Here is a 15,819-nt window from a genome sequence, read left to right as displayed (position 1 = left end):
TTCTTAAAAACCAAGTTACCAGTTAAAAGTAATGGAGAATTTCGTTTTAGCTACATAGTATTCTAAGATAATCTACAAAGCAATGTGCTGTTATTCAAATAATATTCTATTTTTTATCTTGCTCTAAGGCGCAAATTGTTGCTTTTATTTTTACAACCATATGTAAATTAAACACTTTTCAATTAAATACAATTTAACTATTGTTCTACTTAAAATTTCTATATAATTTTTTCTAACTTAAATCTGTCTATATGAATGTGAGAAAACAAGTTAATTATGAATTATTCAATAGAATATCATCAGCTAACATTATTCATTACGATCGCTCATTACTTAAATTATTCCTGATTGTTAAGTATTGCTCACTAAGTATCATTAAATTCGATTAAAACAGTACGTGATGCTGTAATGTAAATACAAATGGCTCTTTATTATTACTTAGCAAAGCTATGATATCATTTAGGGCGCTCGCTACTGACGCGCTTTGATCAGTTGACAAGTTACATAAATATAACAAGTCCAATAAAGTATAGCGGCGAGCGGCGTAATAATTGTAAAGTCACGTCTCATGATATTGTTCACTTGTTAAAATTTGTTGAGCAACATCACGTTATCCTTTTAATAAATTTAAAAAAAAAAAAGTTGTTTCCGTAATGCATGTTTTAAACGAAACGCTTTTTAATATTACCTATTTTTTCTTGTTGAAAGGATTTGGCAAAAATTGTTTCTTAAAAGATTGTGAGGGTATTAATACATTTTCTATTAGTTGCTTTTAACATAAAGTTGTTAAAAACAAAAAATTAAATGCTAATTGTTATTAAATGACCCATTAATAAATTTAAATTTATATAAATTAATAAAACATTACAAAAATTTATAGCCTAAGCTACTAATATTATTATTTTTTATATTTTTTAAAGGTATAAAATGATTCATATTTTATTAATAATTAAATATTTTTTAAATCAGTAAATTACCAGAAACATAATGTAATAAAGAATAGTAAATAATAATCTTTAAAATATTATATTTCCTCCATTTTTTATTTTTCATTTTACATTCATCATTTTTGTATTTTTTTAGATTTTTTGTCTCTTTTAGCTCAAGTTTCTTCTACATCAATTAAAAATATTTTTGCTTTTTTTGTGTTGTTAAAAATAATTTATAATTTTTTAGACCTTTTTTAAAAATGACTATAAAAATTTATCATTTTTCGAAAACTTTATTAACTTTTAAGAAGAAGTGCAATCACTGCCTTTAGTTTTATTAATTTAATAACCATGTGTTATTTTATTTGGCTTTCCTAATTTTGTTTAATAATTTATAAATTATAGATGGCTTGTCACTATTTATACAAAAAGTTAAAGTCGTTTGGCGTGCCCACACTTGATTTGTTGGAACCTATTCATGTAAAACTTAATTTTTTAAAGTTGACAACTTGCCGTTTTTCATTCAAATAAACATTTTTTGAATTAATGTAATGCTTTATATGAATTTTGTATTGCAAATGAAAGCAGATAAAAAGTGCACATTTTAGGTACCACCATTTTTTTCTGGATTTTAAATCGATAAAATATCAACAAAGAGAGTAGCTTTCGATCAGCTGGTAGGACAAACAAAAAGAAGAAAGGCTTTGCGGCGTCTCTATTATGACGCATCTACTTTTTTGGCAACCGTATTTTGTGTGCTGGCAGTTTTTTTAATCTAGAAGCCTAACTTGTTTAGTTGATAATCAAGTTAGTCATATTTTTATAATATAAAATTTTTTTTAGATATGATTCACTGGTCATTAGTTAGTTGGTTTATTCTAAATAAATGTTTGGCGAGGTCGTGTCAAAGTATGTTTACCTGACTAAAAAGACTAATGTCATTTAAAACCGTTTGTCAGTCGGACGCAAATCACGATTTAAATGATTTCTATACATAACAGCTGCTTGTTGAATAAAGTTTAGTCAAGATTTAAACAGTACAATAACATTTTTTTACTAAATGTGATGCCACCAAGTCTTTCTTAATAGTTGAATTTATATTTAGGGTATAGGTTAATTTTTTGGCAACTTGTATTTAAAAGAATCAATTTAAAAGTTAAATTGTAAATTTAAGTACAAAATAATTTAAAATAGAATCAAGAAAACAGTCAATAATTAGGAAGTTGAAATTCATGCATAAACACAATTGAACAATTGGTTTGTAGCAGGTTTGTCTATGATTTAAAAAAAAAATAGTTTTTTTAATAATTTTATTGATTTTAAAATGCTTGCATTTTGTATTTGGTAAATCAACTTAACTTAAAGTATATGTTGTAAGCTAAAAAATATGTAACAGGCCTATATCAATTTTAGATTTATCTGCTCAACAAAAAAGCAAAGTTGAAGTAACAAAATGGAGAATTGGGAAGCAGGTGGAGAAGGTAAACAATTAAAAAACAATTTTAATAAATTCTAAATACTAAAATATCTGTTAAAATGGCAATCGTGTAATTTGCACCAAGGTTTAACACTTAAAATACACATTTAGTTTAACATTTAAAAAACATATTTTATAATGGTACAAAGGGCAAATTATTTATCGAATTCATTTTTATAATTAATAATTATGTGTCAAATTAAACAACAAATTGTTAGTTTGATTTACAGATTTTCATATAATAATTGATATTTAACACCTAATTAATGTAAAATATAAGCTTGATATTATTTACTGACAGTTTAATGCTCATACCAGGAAAAGGAAATGCTTAGTTTAAGTCAATACAGCATTATAAAATGACTAAATCAGTTTATCAATGTTAGTTCATAAATTAAACTAAATAAAACTTGAGCTTCCTTTTAATGTTTGTTTGTATTAAATACTTTTTTTATTATTTTTTAATAATATCAATCAATGGTAACTTTAAATAAGGTTAAATTATATATCTTGACATTATACACAACTATTTTATTTTAATAAAATACTGTAATTAAATCTATAATACTTGTGTTTAGAACTCACAATTCGTGTTTAAAAAATAAAGAACAAATTAATTTTTTTGAAAGTTGCTGCTGAGGAAGGTTTCTCGTTTGAGGACAGCGACAGATTTGATGACGAATCAATTTGTTCGTGGACCAGTGAACCGGAGAGTTTTTGCACAAATTGGAGGGGATGGAGGAGACAAAATAGTTCACTGGTGGCAAAAAATGATGGAAATAAATGTGATGGTGAGATTTTGTTTTAAAGAAGATCTTGACACATTTTGATAACAGTTTATGTTGCATTAACTGTTAATGTAATTAAATCAATTTCTATAGCAAACTTAATTTTTTTGTTTCTTTTAACTTGATAAATTGAAATAATTTGTGTTTTGAAACAAAAACATTGTTTATTTTACTTTGCATAAGAGTATGGCAATGTAACCCCATTATAAATGTTTTGACTATTATATTACTACTGTTAACTATCCAAGTAACATTTTTTTTTAATATTGGGTAATTATAAACAGCTGTTAACAGTTGGATAATTCAGAATCCACCTTACATGTTATTAATTGTGCGAGTTGTTATTGTTTAATAGAGGAAGTGCCACCCACTTCCTGATATAGTGTTGTTAATAGCTTGAATCAACTAATCCAATGGTATTTAACTGGATTTTGTCACAAATGAATTATTTATTTTGATTTAATGGTTTTTGAAAATATTGACACCGTTGTATCAGTTTCCGCAGTTGATTATCCGTTTTTAAAACAAATTTGTAGTTTATTTTTAACAAAAAAGTCTGTATATAGTTAATCTATGTTAAATTTTTAGTTTTTAACAAAAACATTGTAACTTTAAAAAATATAAAGCATTTTCAACAAGATTAAGCTTAATTAAACATATATATGTGTTTTACCATTAAGGAGGCGTCACTTCCCTGCTTGAATTATCAGCACAAGCTGTTGCTCTTCACATTCCGTTTGAGCAAGTTGAAAAGATGTATCCTCCTGTTCCTGAGAACGTCCAACTTCGAATCGCTTTTTGGAGTTTTCCAGACAATGAAGAAGATATCAGGTTAATAATTGGTTCAAATATTTACTGTTGGGGTTATTGGTATATATCATAATACTTGGACTGCTTAAAAAGGATAATCCTATGGCATTTATTTAGTTTTATAGTTCAAGTAAGATTTATACTTAAACATTTAAATTTTTTAACAATTATTTATTATTACCTTATTCTATTTTAAATGAATTTTCTATATTTTTTGGTAGATTAATTGTTAAATTGTTCTTAAACTTAGTTATAAATTAATTTTTTTAAAATTGAAGGTTGTATTCATGCTTGGCAAATGGAAGTCCAGATGAGTTTAATAAAGGAGAACATTTGGTGCGAGGAAAATGTGTTCGGAACGTTCTTCAGATTGGATTTCATCTTTGTGGAAATGTTATTTCACCATCGAGCTCTATGAATAAGGCAATTTGTCTGTATTAAATAAACACAAAACAGTGAAATTAAATCGGGTTTTGTGTATTTTGTGGTGTTATTATTTGTGCTTTGCTGTTTTTATTGCTTAATGTACTACTTTGTTTAGAGTTATATCCTTGACCTTTAGAGTTTTTTAAAACAACATCATTGTTTTTTTTATCACATATATTGTTATTTTTTAATTTTAATAAGTGTGTTTATTAAGATGATTTTTTTTTTAGGTTTTTTCATATTTTTAAACTTTATTTGCACAAAATTAAAAAAACTCTATTTTTTTCTTATTTTTTTGATTTTATCACAGGGTCCTTGCTCTGTAGCCGTAACATTTGATCGATGTAGAATAACTTCATGTAGTTGTAATTGTGGATCAGCAGCAAAATGGTGTGCACATGTAGTTGCTCTCTGTCTTGTCAGAATCCAACAAGTAAAACCTGTTTTCTATCTTTTTAAACGACTTTTCGTATAATTTATTTTGTTTATTTTTATAGCATATTAAATTTATATAATATTTTTTTAACTATGTATTGCTGAACCATATGTGGAGGTTACATAACAAGCATATGTTTTAAAATTACAATTACTGTATATTCTGACTAAAAACACTAAAATAAAAACTTCAAAATAAATTTTTTTACTCCTTAAAATAGTTAATTTGCGGTTACAATTTTGCTCTGGTTAAAATGAGTCATTTCGTTAAGGTTTTGTTAAAGGAAAATTACATGTTCCACAATATATATAAATTATAAAATACATTTTAAAACTTGTATTGGTTTTAATCGGTTGTTTTACAGCTTATTAATTTTAAATGAGTTAGTATTTATAACATTTAAGAGTCATATTATTTTGCATAATTTACAAGTTATTTTTTAACATAATTTATTTGTAACTACAGCCTGTGTCAGTATGTCTGCGTGCTCCTGTCTCAGAATCATTATCCCGACTCCGCAGAGATCAACTTCAGAAGTTTGCTCAATACCTCATCAGTGAACTTCCTCAGCAGATCCTCCCAACTGCTCAAAGGTTACTTGACGAGCTTCTCTCTTCTCATTCGACTGAGATTAACACTTTGAGTGGTGCTCCAGGTAAGTAAATAATGTTAAAATAAAACTAGTGTGGGTTTATCAATTTGAGTTGGGTAAAATTATTAGAGAAGATAAGTTTTTTGGTAAATCACAGAAAAGCATATCATTTGGCCTTGTCAAGTTTAGTAACAATTTTGCATATCATACTTTTAAAATGTAACTTTTTTTAATTTACTGAAATTTTACAGTAATTGTGCATCTTAAAATCATTTTATTTTATTGACAGACCCTACAGCGGGACCTAGCATGTCGGACAAGAGTTTGTGGTATTTAGATGAGCATGCTTTGAACGACAACATCAAGAAAACGTTGGTCAAATTTTGTGGACCGACACCGATTGTTTACAGTGATGTTAATTCACTTTATCTATCATCAACAGAACCTCCTGCTGCTGCTGAGTACTCTAGTCTGTTAAGACCACTTCGGTAAGTAGGTGTTATCTTAAACTAACAAATTCTTCTCTGTAGTACTAAGAAATCTTTTAAAAAAAAATTTATTAACATGATGTAAAGATCACAAATCTTAATATTTACTTCACAAATCTTAATATCAATTTTTTTTTATCTTTTTAAAAGTTTTGTTCGGAATTTTTTTAAAAATTAAATTTTGATATTATTTTTAAACTAGTGGAAGAGAACCAGAAGGAATATGGAATTTGTTGAGCATCGTTCGAGAGATGTTAAAACGACGAGATTCGAACGCCGTCCCATTGTTGGACATTGTCACAGAACAATGCCTCATGTTTGAACAAGTAAGTTGATTTGGAGTGGCTTGCTTTTATGTAACTTGAACTTTATTGACTGAAATTTTGATTGTTTACAGTATGACCTGATGTTATATGTGTATTAATCAGGAATTAATTACTCTGCTTTTTTGATTTAAACACTTTTAAAAAAAAATAAAATAAATAATAAAAATTTTGAGAACTGTATTTAGTTACCTCATCCAGGATTTTGATTTTTATAATAATTTTACCTGCAAGCATTTTTTCTTTTTTGTTGTTGTTATTAATTACTGATTTTATTTTTTTTTAGGTGGCAGTATGGTGGTATAACACACGCACATCATCATCTTACTTACAGAGTGGTTGTGGAGGACATAGCAGCTCACATCGACCTTCAAATAATATCAGCTCCGAGATAGCTCAACATGCTGCAGCTAGTATGTGTGACGAGGTAAATAGGGTATTTGTGTTTCTTATTTGGATACATATTTCTATAACATGAATCAGCTATATGGTAGTTTAAAAAAATATATTTTGATGTGTTTTAAGTAAAATTATTAAAAACTTGATTTGTGTTTATTTTTGATGGAAATATTTGTTATATGTATTTAGATTGTTTCATTGTGGAGAGCTGTGATTTTAGATCCATCTGGCAATACTGAAACTCGGAAAAGTGAGCTCAGAGCAAGACTTACGCAATTTCATGACAAAACCATAGAAATCATAAAGCGTGGAAAGTAAGAAAAATTTTTTTAATTATATGTAATTAATTTTTGTATTGTTTTAACTATTTTAAAATTTTTGTTGAAAAATTATTAAATATTTATATAATTTTTTTTTTTTTGTTATATTTAGATACAAAGACAGTCACCTGATTATATTTACTGGTTTCAAGCCTGCATTGGAGGTTTGTGTTTTTGATTGGAGTGGAACTGACATTTCTCTATGCACTCATATTGCAAGGAAGAAGTGTCAATCAAAGAAACTGACTAAATCTAATTCAAGTAGAGAAGGAGGTGCGGCCAAGTCAGCAGACAAGGTACAACAGACATTTCATTTTTGTTATTATAACAATCATAATTGAATGGTTGTTTTAGATACATTATATTTTTAAATTATTCTTGCAATAAAACTTAACTACCAATTAATTTTGATAGTTGGTTATTAAATTGGCCTAAATTTTTTTTTTCTTTTTCTTCTTCCATAATTGTATTCAATATTTTGATATTATTCATGTTAATATGTATCATTTATGAACTATTTTTTATTATTTTTAATTTATTTTAGTTCGATAATTCAATAAAGCACCAAGGATCTAGGACTGGGGTATTGAGATCAAACCCCAACAATACCAAGTTGTTTTCCGGAACAAAGAAGGTAACTGATACTGGGAGTGGAAGTGATGACTCTTGTATCGAACGAGACATCGGCAATCTACATATTGGTATTCAATTTTTTTTTTAAATTTAAAAAAAAATAGTATTTAATGTTTGTAAAGTTTTCATGTGTACCAAGGTTATATTAACATAGTTTTATAAAAAAATATTGTAAACAATATCCTAATTTTTTAATTTTTTTTACATAGCTGCTACAAGTAGATGGGAGGTTGCTGAATCTCCTCTTGATTTTACATCGGATGATGGTTGCTCTTCTGCTTGCTCGCCCGTGCAGTTTACTTTATCCTCCTCAGATGATAATCAGGATCATTCGAGTAATGCTTCAACTCGAACAAAACATCACTCGGTCAAGTTTGACTCCAGTAAGAAGAAAGTTGTGGAGTCCAAATGTAAGATTTCTTTTAAAGACCTAATTTTTTTTAAATAAATTTTTGTTAAAAATTTTTATTACTTGAACTACTTTTTGTTTCAAAATTTTCTTGTTGTTGCGAAAAAAACTTTTTTTTAACACTTAGTTGTTTTCACAGTAGTTCAGGACAACTTGGATTTAAATCTGTTGAAGCCTTCCACCAGTCCAAGTGAAGATACTGAACAAAGTAGATACAGAATGGAATTAGATTCTCTATTTACAAGGTAAGTTCATAATCTTTACTTTTTCAAGATAACTTTTTCGAATTTTTTTTCAGACATAGTCACATATATATACTACATTTTTTTTAAGTTAAAATTATTGAGTCACTGGTTTTTATATATTGTAAATTTTAAGATGTGAGTCATTATACACACATGGAAGAACGAAAGAAGCAAGTGAATTAGCTGTTAAACTTGCTGAAGAAATTCTTAAAAAACCGGAGGAACTGATCAATGAACCTCCTTCATTAGCTGTAAGCTTATATAAGCTAAATTATATTTTAAATTTATTTAGTTAACGGTTAAGCTCACTGTTTAACATACCCATAATCTGAATTGTTTGGGATACGTGAATATTAAATTATGTTTAACACAAAAATATTTAAAACAATTTTTACTCTATTTTATTTTTTTTAAGGTTTTACTTAATTTTAATTAGTTTTTTTTAATTTAGTTATTTTAAAATTTTTTCATTCAGGGAAACAAAAAGTGGTGGATTAAGTTGAGTACCTCGTATGCTTGTAAGTCATTAGAGCGAGCTTTACATTTATCGGTTGTGTTAGCTGAAAACCAACGTTATCACTCACTAGCCTTTGATGTTGGCCTGCAGGGTTTAGAGCTAAAAAGATTACCTGCTAGCAGTAAAGCATTAGAGGTATTTCAAAATGTGTGGTGATATTGTAAACTATTTTAAAACACAAATTACCTACTTTTAAAAATTTAATTATTTTTTTGGAGTATTTATGGTACATGGTAATAACCATAAACTAATTTATTTATATTTACAAAAATATTGGTAACTTATAATAAAATTAAATCTAATTAATTTAAATTATTTAAAAAAAATTTTATCAACTTAATTTGAAAAATTTAAGATCTAAATTTAATTTATTTTGTATTTTTTTTAACTTTCCAACTTTTCAAGGTCAAGTTGTTTTACCGACAAGGTGAACTTGCCACTTTAATGAAACGACTTCCGCTCGGAACCAAAGAAATCTCAAAGTTAAGGGAAAAGGCTCACGAGTTAAACTCGATCGACTCAGTACATGAGTTTCAACATGTTCTCCCACTCATGTTAGCAACTTTCTTGTTCGATGCATTCTGCCAGACTCGTGAGTTGATATCAAAACTTAAATTTTTTTATTGAAAAATCTTTTAGGTTTAAATATATGTTTGGTTTTGTTAAATTTTGGCTGTGTCTAAACAATTTATTTAAAATTACATTATACATTTAAGTAATTTAAGCATATCGAGTCAACCAGTCACAATGGCAATTCAGTAAAAGTGATATTAATTTTTTATATTTTAAATAAACATTTTCAAATTATTATATTAATACTGTATAGCATCACTAAGTGGTAGAAATAATGGAGGAAGAAGGGACACAAGTGATCAAGAACTTGGATTTGCTGCGGCTGTTAATGCTCTCAGTTTTAAAGTTTGTATTTTTAAAAACTTAAACTTTTTTAAACAAAACAACCTTTACATTTTTTAGGGAAAAATTTTAGTTTTTTAAAAAATGTAAAATAATTTGCCTATTTAAATGTCTTGTTTTGTGTATTTGAAGGTGAATGTGTCTGAAGCTGAACACCCGTTATTATGTGAAGGAACAAGGAAACAAAAAGGAGAATTGGCCATGCAGATGTTACTCCTATACAAGGATCAACATCATAAACTAAGAATGGTAAAATAAATTTACATATCTTTGTACAAATTCACAATATAACAATTTAAAAACAGTCATCAATATAATTAAAGTCAGGTAATTTTATAATAAAAATCATTTTAAATCTTTTTTATTTTTGTTAATTTTTTTTTTTATTAACTTTCTAGATATTGGATAATTTGCTTGACAAAACACTAGCTTCTAATTTACGTGCATCATCAGCGTTTCCGTCTTGCTCGAGTGCCTCTGCTCGCCGTGGCATGACATCATCAAACTGTGCCCCATCGACTTCTAGGTGTCTCTCTTCTTCTCCAAAGGATCAACCAAACACAAGTGGAAGATCAAAGGTAAAATTTTCGTGAAGAATATTTTTTGTAAATGTTTGGTTTTATTTGTAAAATATTATTTATTCAAAAACTGAATCATGTTGTGTTTTTTTTTAATTTATAGCCCCCTACTTCCTCAAGATTGTTACCTGCTGATTTAAGTACAGATGATGATGATCTTCATCATTACAGTAAGTATAATCTATGACTAGTTTAAATTTTTTGTGCTAGTTTTGTTTTAATATGGCTTAGTAGCATGTAAAATTTACCAAAGCTAAACAAATCAAGTTAAAAAATATCATACAAATTTTTGTTATAGATTTTTTGTTAATTTATTTTTAAAGTTTTAAATTTAAAAATCACGATTTATTTGCAGGTGATGCAGATAACTCTCTTCCTGGTCCTCATGGAGACGTAAAGTCCTCTACTTCATGTGAAGATGAGTATCCATCTTCCTCCACAGTGTGTAGTCCTCCCAGAAGAGATAACAAACTTTCTTGGAGAAGCCCAACTGTGAGGCCAAAAAGAAAACAACATTGTACATAAAAAATTTTTATTTACAATTTTTTTAAATTAAAAATAAAGAGTTTTGCGGTAATAGTTAAAAAAATAAAACAAAATACAAATTTTTAGAATTGTTTTAATTTTTTTAGGCATTGCAAATGTGAACAGTTCTGCTTCTGAAGAGGCAATGCTAAGTGATACATCACCCAGACTTAGAAGACGAAATCTCGGCAACGCTAACAATGCTCAGGGCCCCCTTGCCAGAGTTGTTAATGGGGCAAGTGGGGGTATGTGGGGAGCACAAAGATGTCCACCTAGCCCAAGTAGTGACAGGTAAACCCATTTTTTTTAAATTAAAAAAATAAATCAATCATTTGTTGTTAATTTATCAGAGTGGTTATTAAAAAAAATTCATTTTAATTTTAAGAAATAAAAATTACTATTTTTAGTGGAAGTAGCAGTAGTGTTGACTCTCTTGGTGCTAGCTCAGGTGAACCGAAGAGAGATTATGACATTAGTCGAGTGCCACCAGCAACGCGCTCGCCACCACGCCATAATGTGCCAGCTTTGAATGTGACTGGTAACAACAAAGGTTACCCATTTAGGAAGGTATAAAAAGATTAAAAAAATTCCTATTTTAGCCTCATTGTAAAACTAAATCTAAACTTGCATTTTTAAAAGTACTAAAATTTAGTGCAATACGAGATAACGATATTTTTAAATCAATTTTAGAATCGAGGAAGAAACTCGATAGCAGTTCCAGATATTCCCAACCAACCTTCTGAAGCAGCTGCCCACTTCTTTTTCGAACTTGCTAAAAATGTTTTAGTTAAAGCTGGGGGCAATAGTAGTACATCATTGTTTATGCAGGTATTGTCTATGTTTTTATTACAAAAAATAAATTAATTTTTTATATGGAAAACTTATATTATTGTAAGCAAATACTAAATTTGAAGAATAAAAGAATATTTATAATTTTTAAACATATGTGATAAATTTTTTTATTGTAAGGCAACAAAAATGGTAAAATTATTTAATCCGAAAAAATAAAAAAATTATTTTTTTAGTTTGTGATTTTTATTTTTGTTTTATTAGCAACCTCAAGGAAACAGTCAACCGGGTGTTCATAGGAACTTGGTGTTAGCAGCATTTGAGATAGGTTTATATGCATTAGGACTTCATAATTGTGTATCTCCTAACTGGCTGAGTAGAACTTACTCATCTCACGTATCGTGGCTCACTGGTAAGTTAAATTAATATATTTAAAAATAGTTATTAATATTGTATTTTTACATGGAAAATCTAAATTAAAAAAAAATAAATAAAATATTGTTATTTTATGTGTATTTTTTTATTTTCTAAAGATATTAGTACAATAATTAAAAGTCAATTTCTGTTTTAACTAAAAAAAAATCTAAATTTTTTGTAGAATTTAATTTTTTTATTAATTTTTCGAAACTTTTTTATTCACAGGTCAAGCAATGGAGATAGGCAGTGCAGCATTAAACATTTTGGTTGATTCTTGGGAGGGTCATTTAACCCCACCTGAAACAGCTTCACTAGCGGACAGAGCATCAAGGGGTAGAGATAGTACAACCGTAAGAAGGGCTGCTGAGTTAGCATTAAGTGTACTTCCACATGCCCATGCATTAAATCCTAATGAAATACAAAGGGCTCTACTACAATGTAGAGAACAAGTAAGTAATTATTTTTAAATGTTTTATATTTTAATTTTTTTTTAATTCTGTTTTTTTTATTTTATTTTTAATTGTTAACTTTAGGGTGCATCGATGTTGGAGAAAGCCTGTTATGCAGTGGAGCAAGCTGGAAGAGGGGGAGGAGTATATCCGGAGGTTTTGTTTGATGTTGCTCGCAACTGGGAATGGATAAATTCAACCGTAAGTTTTTTAAAACTTTGATGTTTAGGTTGAATAAAATGTTGTCAAAAAACTACTGTAAATCAATTTGAAAACCCAAGCTTTTTAATTTTTTATTTACTCAAATTTTTTCACTTTTCTATAAAATCATAATTATAATTTCCAATTTTTTTTTTGTATTTAGGTGAATGAAAATAACGAAGCAGAAGTACAGAGACCTGCAGTGTTACCTCTACCGGCTAACAACAATGTTGTGGCCACAAGTGCTGGTATGTATTATTTTGTTTTTAATTTTGATTTTTATGAGATAAATTTACAAGACTGGTTTAAGTTAAACCAATTTTAATATTAAAATTTAGGTTAGGTTTTAAAATCTTGATTGAATTTATTTTATTGTAGGTCCAGTAGTAAGTATGCCACAACATTCTCCTCAATCAATCCCAGTATCTGTAAGTGGAATGGTTTTACCTGGAGGTGTGATCAGTATTCCTGTAAGTTAATATATTTTTTTTTTTGTTTTAAGCAAAATCATAAAAAAATCGAATTTTTAATTAATAAACAAATACTTAAATTTTTTTTTACTTACAATCTATCAAAAATTTTATTTTAAATTTTTGCTGTCCTTAGGACCCACGCTTACCCCAACTGCAGTGTCACCCTGCACCTTTATTTCACCAGTTTGCCCCTGCTTTGATGGAGCATCAGTTGGGAGGGGTCAACCCGGGACAGTTGCCACAAATTCATCATCATCAATATGCAGCTGTGCATATTCACCCTGCACCAACAATTAACCTGGTGGGTAAAGTGTCATAAAATTTTTTTTAATTTTTAATAAAAATATTTTTTTTAAGCAATAAATATTCTCGGTTTTTATCATTAGACATTAAGAAAAAAAAGTTTAAAATTTGAAATATTTTTTTAAGGTTCCAATGCCAGCTTCTAATCTCCATGCGATCCAATATCATGCCAGCCATGGTGCTTTCTTACCTGATCCCCATCACCACCATCCTGGTACCATGCACCACCATCAAACACCACCCCCTATACCACCCATACCACATCAGTTACCAGCTACCCCCATATCTACTCAGGTTCATTTTTCTTGTTTTATTTAATTTTTTTGTGGCAAATTTAACTTCTTCTAAAATACGAATTTTTTCTTTAGTTACAAAGCGCATTCAGAGTAGGAATGTTGGCTTTAGATTTACTGACAAAAAGAACAGAAGATCGACCCAACAACAAATATGCCCGTAATCCTCCTTATGCTAATGATGTTAAGTGGATTTTAAAACTCTCAATCAAACTAGGTAAAAACAATATTTCTGATCTGTATTTTACAATTATATAAAAATAAAAAATATACTAATTTCAATATGTTATTCTATGTTTAACTTTTGCTTTGTATTTTTTAACCTTTGTCTATTAAAATTTTTTACCAAAAATATTTAAAAATTAATAAAATTTTAGGTATGCAGTATGTGCAACAGTTTTGTATGGCAGCAGTTGGCGGGGTCTCATCACCCTTTGTTCTACAAGATATTGCTGTTGAGACAGCCAAGTTTTTGTCAGAGAACAATAACCAACAGGTCATTTTTTGTAGTATAATGTTAAATGACAATGGGCAAATATAAGTTGTGAAAATATTACAACAAGAGGAGATAATAAATGGCCAAATAACTAAAATGTTTGTATTTTTTTTAGAATTGTATGTTATGAAAATTTAACATACCAATTATTTTTACAGCTTTGCACAAATTTGAGAGTCCCATTCTTGAGTCCTATTGTGAGCAAGTGCATAAACATGTACGTCCACTTCATACACAACAGATTATATCACATTCATCATACAAGTGATCACGATGATTTTGTGGCTCTTGTGCATACTGCACGCAATGCATTTTGTATGACTCCTGGTGGAATGATTCAGTTTAATGAGGTAAGGGTTGTTAATGTATAAAAATGTAGCAAATTTTGTGAAATCATTTTTGGCAAACAATGACAACTGTTTTTTTGATCAGGTTCTGCAAAGTATTCATCGCTCAAAGGCTTGCAAAAAGGACTTGTGGCAAAAAATTAACGCAGGCTTGGCTATTTAACTTCATTTTTTGGTTGTATTTTTAACTCAGGACAGTAAAAGATTATTTTATTAGTTTTTATTCATTTTCAGTAATTTTGTTACAAAGTTTTTTCATTGTTGAAAAAATTTTGAATTTTTTTCTATACATTAATTGTTATTGCATCTATGCTTTATCTAGTTTTTGATGATGTGTTTGTTGTTGTTTGTTAATTTGTTTGTAAATTTAATTATTTTGAATTAAAAAAATTATTTGTAAAAAAAATTTGTAAAATAAATAACTGTTGCTTGTGCTGAATTGTTAAGACATAAATTGCTTTATTTTTCTACATTTTGAAAAAAAAATTCTCCAAACAATAACTCTGCTTTTTACTTTTCTTTCTTAAAAATAAACCTAGGTAATTTTAGGCAATTTTTTTATATAAACTTTTTGTTTTGCTGACTCTTTAATTTTTGATGTTGTTTTATGAATGAGAGTCTGTTAATTTTCGATCAACTTTTGTTGAAAGTGTTTAACTAATATCGTTACAAAAATCACAAAATAATTTTTGGTTATTTATATTTATTTAATGAAGTTTAATTTCTAAAATTGCAACAGGGTATTATAAAAGTTCTGTTAAAAAAATTTAAATTTATTTTTAGTTTTCCTAAACTAATTGCTTCTTAAAAATTAAAATTGGTAAATTATTCGCTGATTACTTTAAAAAAACGTTTTACTACCTCTTTTCCCACTGTTAGGTGGACTAAAATTTATTTATTTTAATTATTTAAAAAAAACATTCCCAACTAGGTTTTCAAACATTTCTTTGGGATTTTGTAGTTTTTGTCAAAATATCAAAAAAATATATATTTGAAGTGTTATTCTAATACCGTTTTAATTTCTGTTAAAACTTATTTATATGGACAAACCTCATCTAATATTAATTTTCCTATCTAAATATTTTTCTGGTGTTTTCGTTTTAACAATTTTTTAAAAAGAATAAAATTTAATTTCAAACAAATTTTGTATTGTGTTTGTTGATGTGAGTATGTTTTTTTAAAAGGTGTTTAAACACATATTGTGTTTTTAAATATTAAGCGCGGTGGTTCAACTAAAGATG

At 27.9% G+C, this 15,819-nt stretch overlaps 1 protein-coding gene across 2 annotated transcripts; it reads left to right on the top strand.

Moving 5' to 3' along the window:
- The first annotated feature begins 2,042 nt into the window (after nucleotides 1-2,042).
- LOC145743655 (zinc finger SWIM domain-containing protein 8-like) lies at nucleotides 2,043-15,619 on the top strand. Of its 2 annotated transcripts, none has more exons than XM_082561676.1 (37): nucleotides 2,043-2,197; nucleotides 2,343-2,410; nucleotides 3,036-3,197; nucleotides 3,878-4,025; nucleotides 4,283-4,427; nucleotides 4,741-4,863; nucleotides 5,332-5,521; nucleotides 5,748-5,946; nucleotides 6,149-6,272; nucleotides 6,556-6,696; nucleotides 6,858-6,982; nucleotides 7,101-7,284; nucleotides 7,533-7,689; nucleotides 7,831-8,031; nucleotides 8,170-8,275; nucleotides 8,409-8,526; nucleotides 8,751-8,927; nucleotides 9,198-9,384; nucleotides 9,619-9,710; nucleotides 9,840-9,956; nucleotides 10,106-10,285; nucleotides 10,389-10,455; nucleotides 10,641-10,802; nucleotides 10,918-11,101; nucleotides 11,218-11,377; nucleotides 11,501-11,638; nucleotides 11,864-12,011; nucleotides 12,242-12,465; nucleotides 12,550-12,666; nucleotides 12,830-12,914; nucleotides 13,045-13,136; nucleotides 13,273-13,440; nucleotides 13,569-13,736; nucleotides 13,811-13,952; nucleotides 14,113-14,231; nucleotides 14,390-14,581; nucleotides 14,664-15,619. In XM_082561676.1, the coding sequence occupies exons 2-37, from the start codon at nucleotides 2,383-2,385 to the stop codon at nucleotides 14,739-14,741; spliced, it is 5,148 nt and encodes a 1,715-aa protein (XP_082417802.1). In that variant the 5' UTR covers nucleotides 2,043-2,197; nucleotides 2,343-2,382; the 3' UTR covers nucleotides 14,742-15,619. The 2 variants fall into 2 exon arrangements, with proteins under 2 accessions (XP_082417802.1, XP_082417801.1); XM_082561675.1 differs by having other exon boundaries at nucleotides 3,875-4,025.
- Nucleotides 15,620-15,819: the final 200 nt, after the last annotated feature.

The sequence above is a fragment of the Corella eumyota genome, chromosome 2 (assembly GCF_963082875.1).
Source record: "Corella eumyota chromosome 2, kaCorEumy4.1, whole genome shotgun sequence".
In the NCBI taxonomy this organism is placed as follows: Eukaryota; Metazoa; Chordata; class Ascidiacea; order Phlebobranchia; family Corellidae; genus Corella; species Corella eumyota.
Note: the sequence above shows the minus strand (reverse complement) of the source record. Positions and strands in the feature narration are given on the sequence as shown.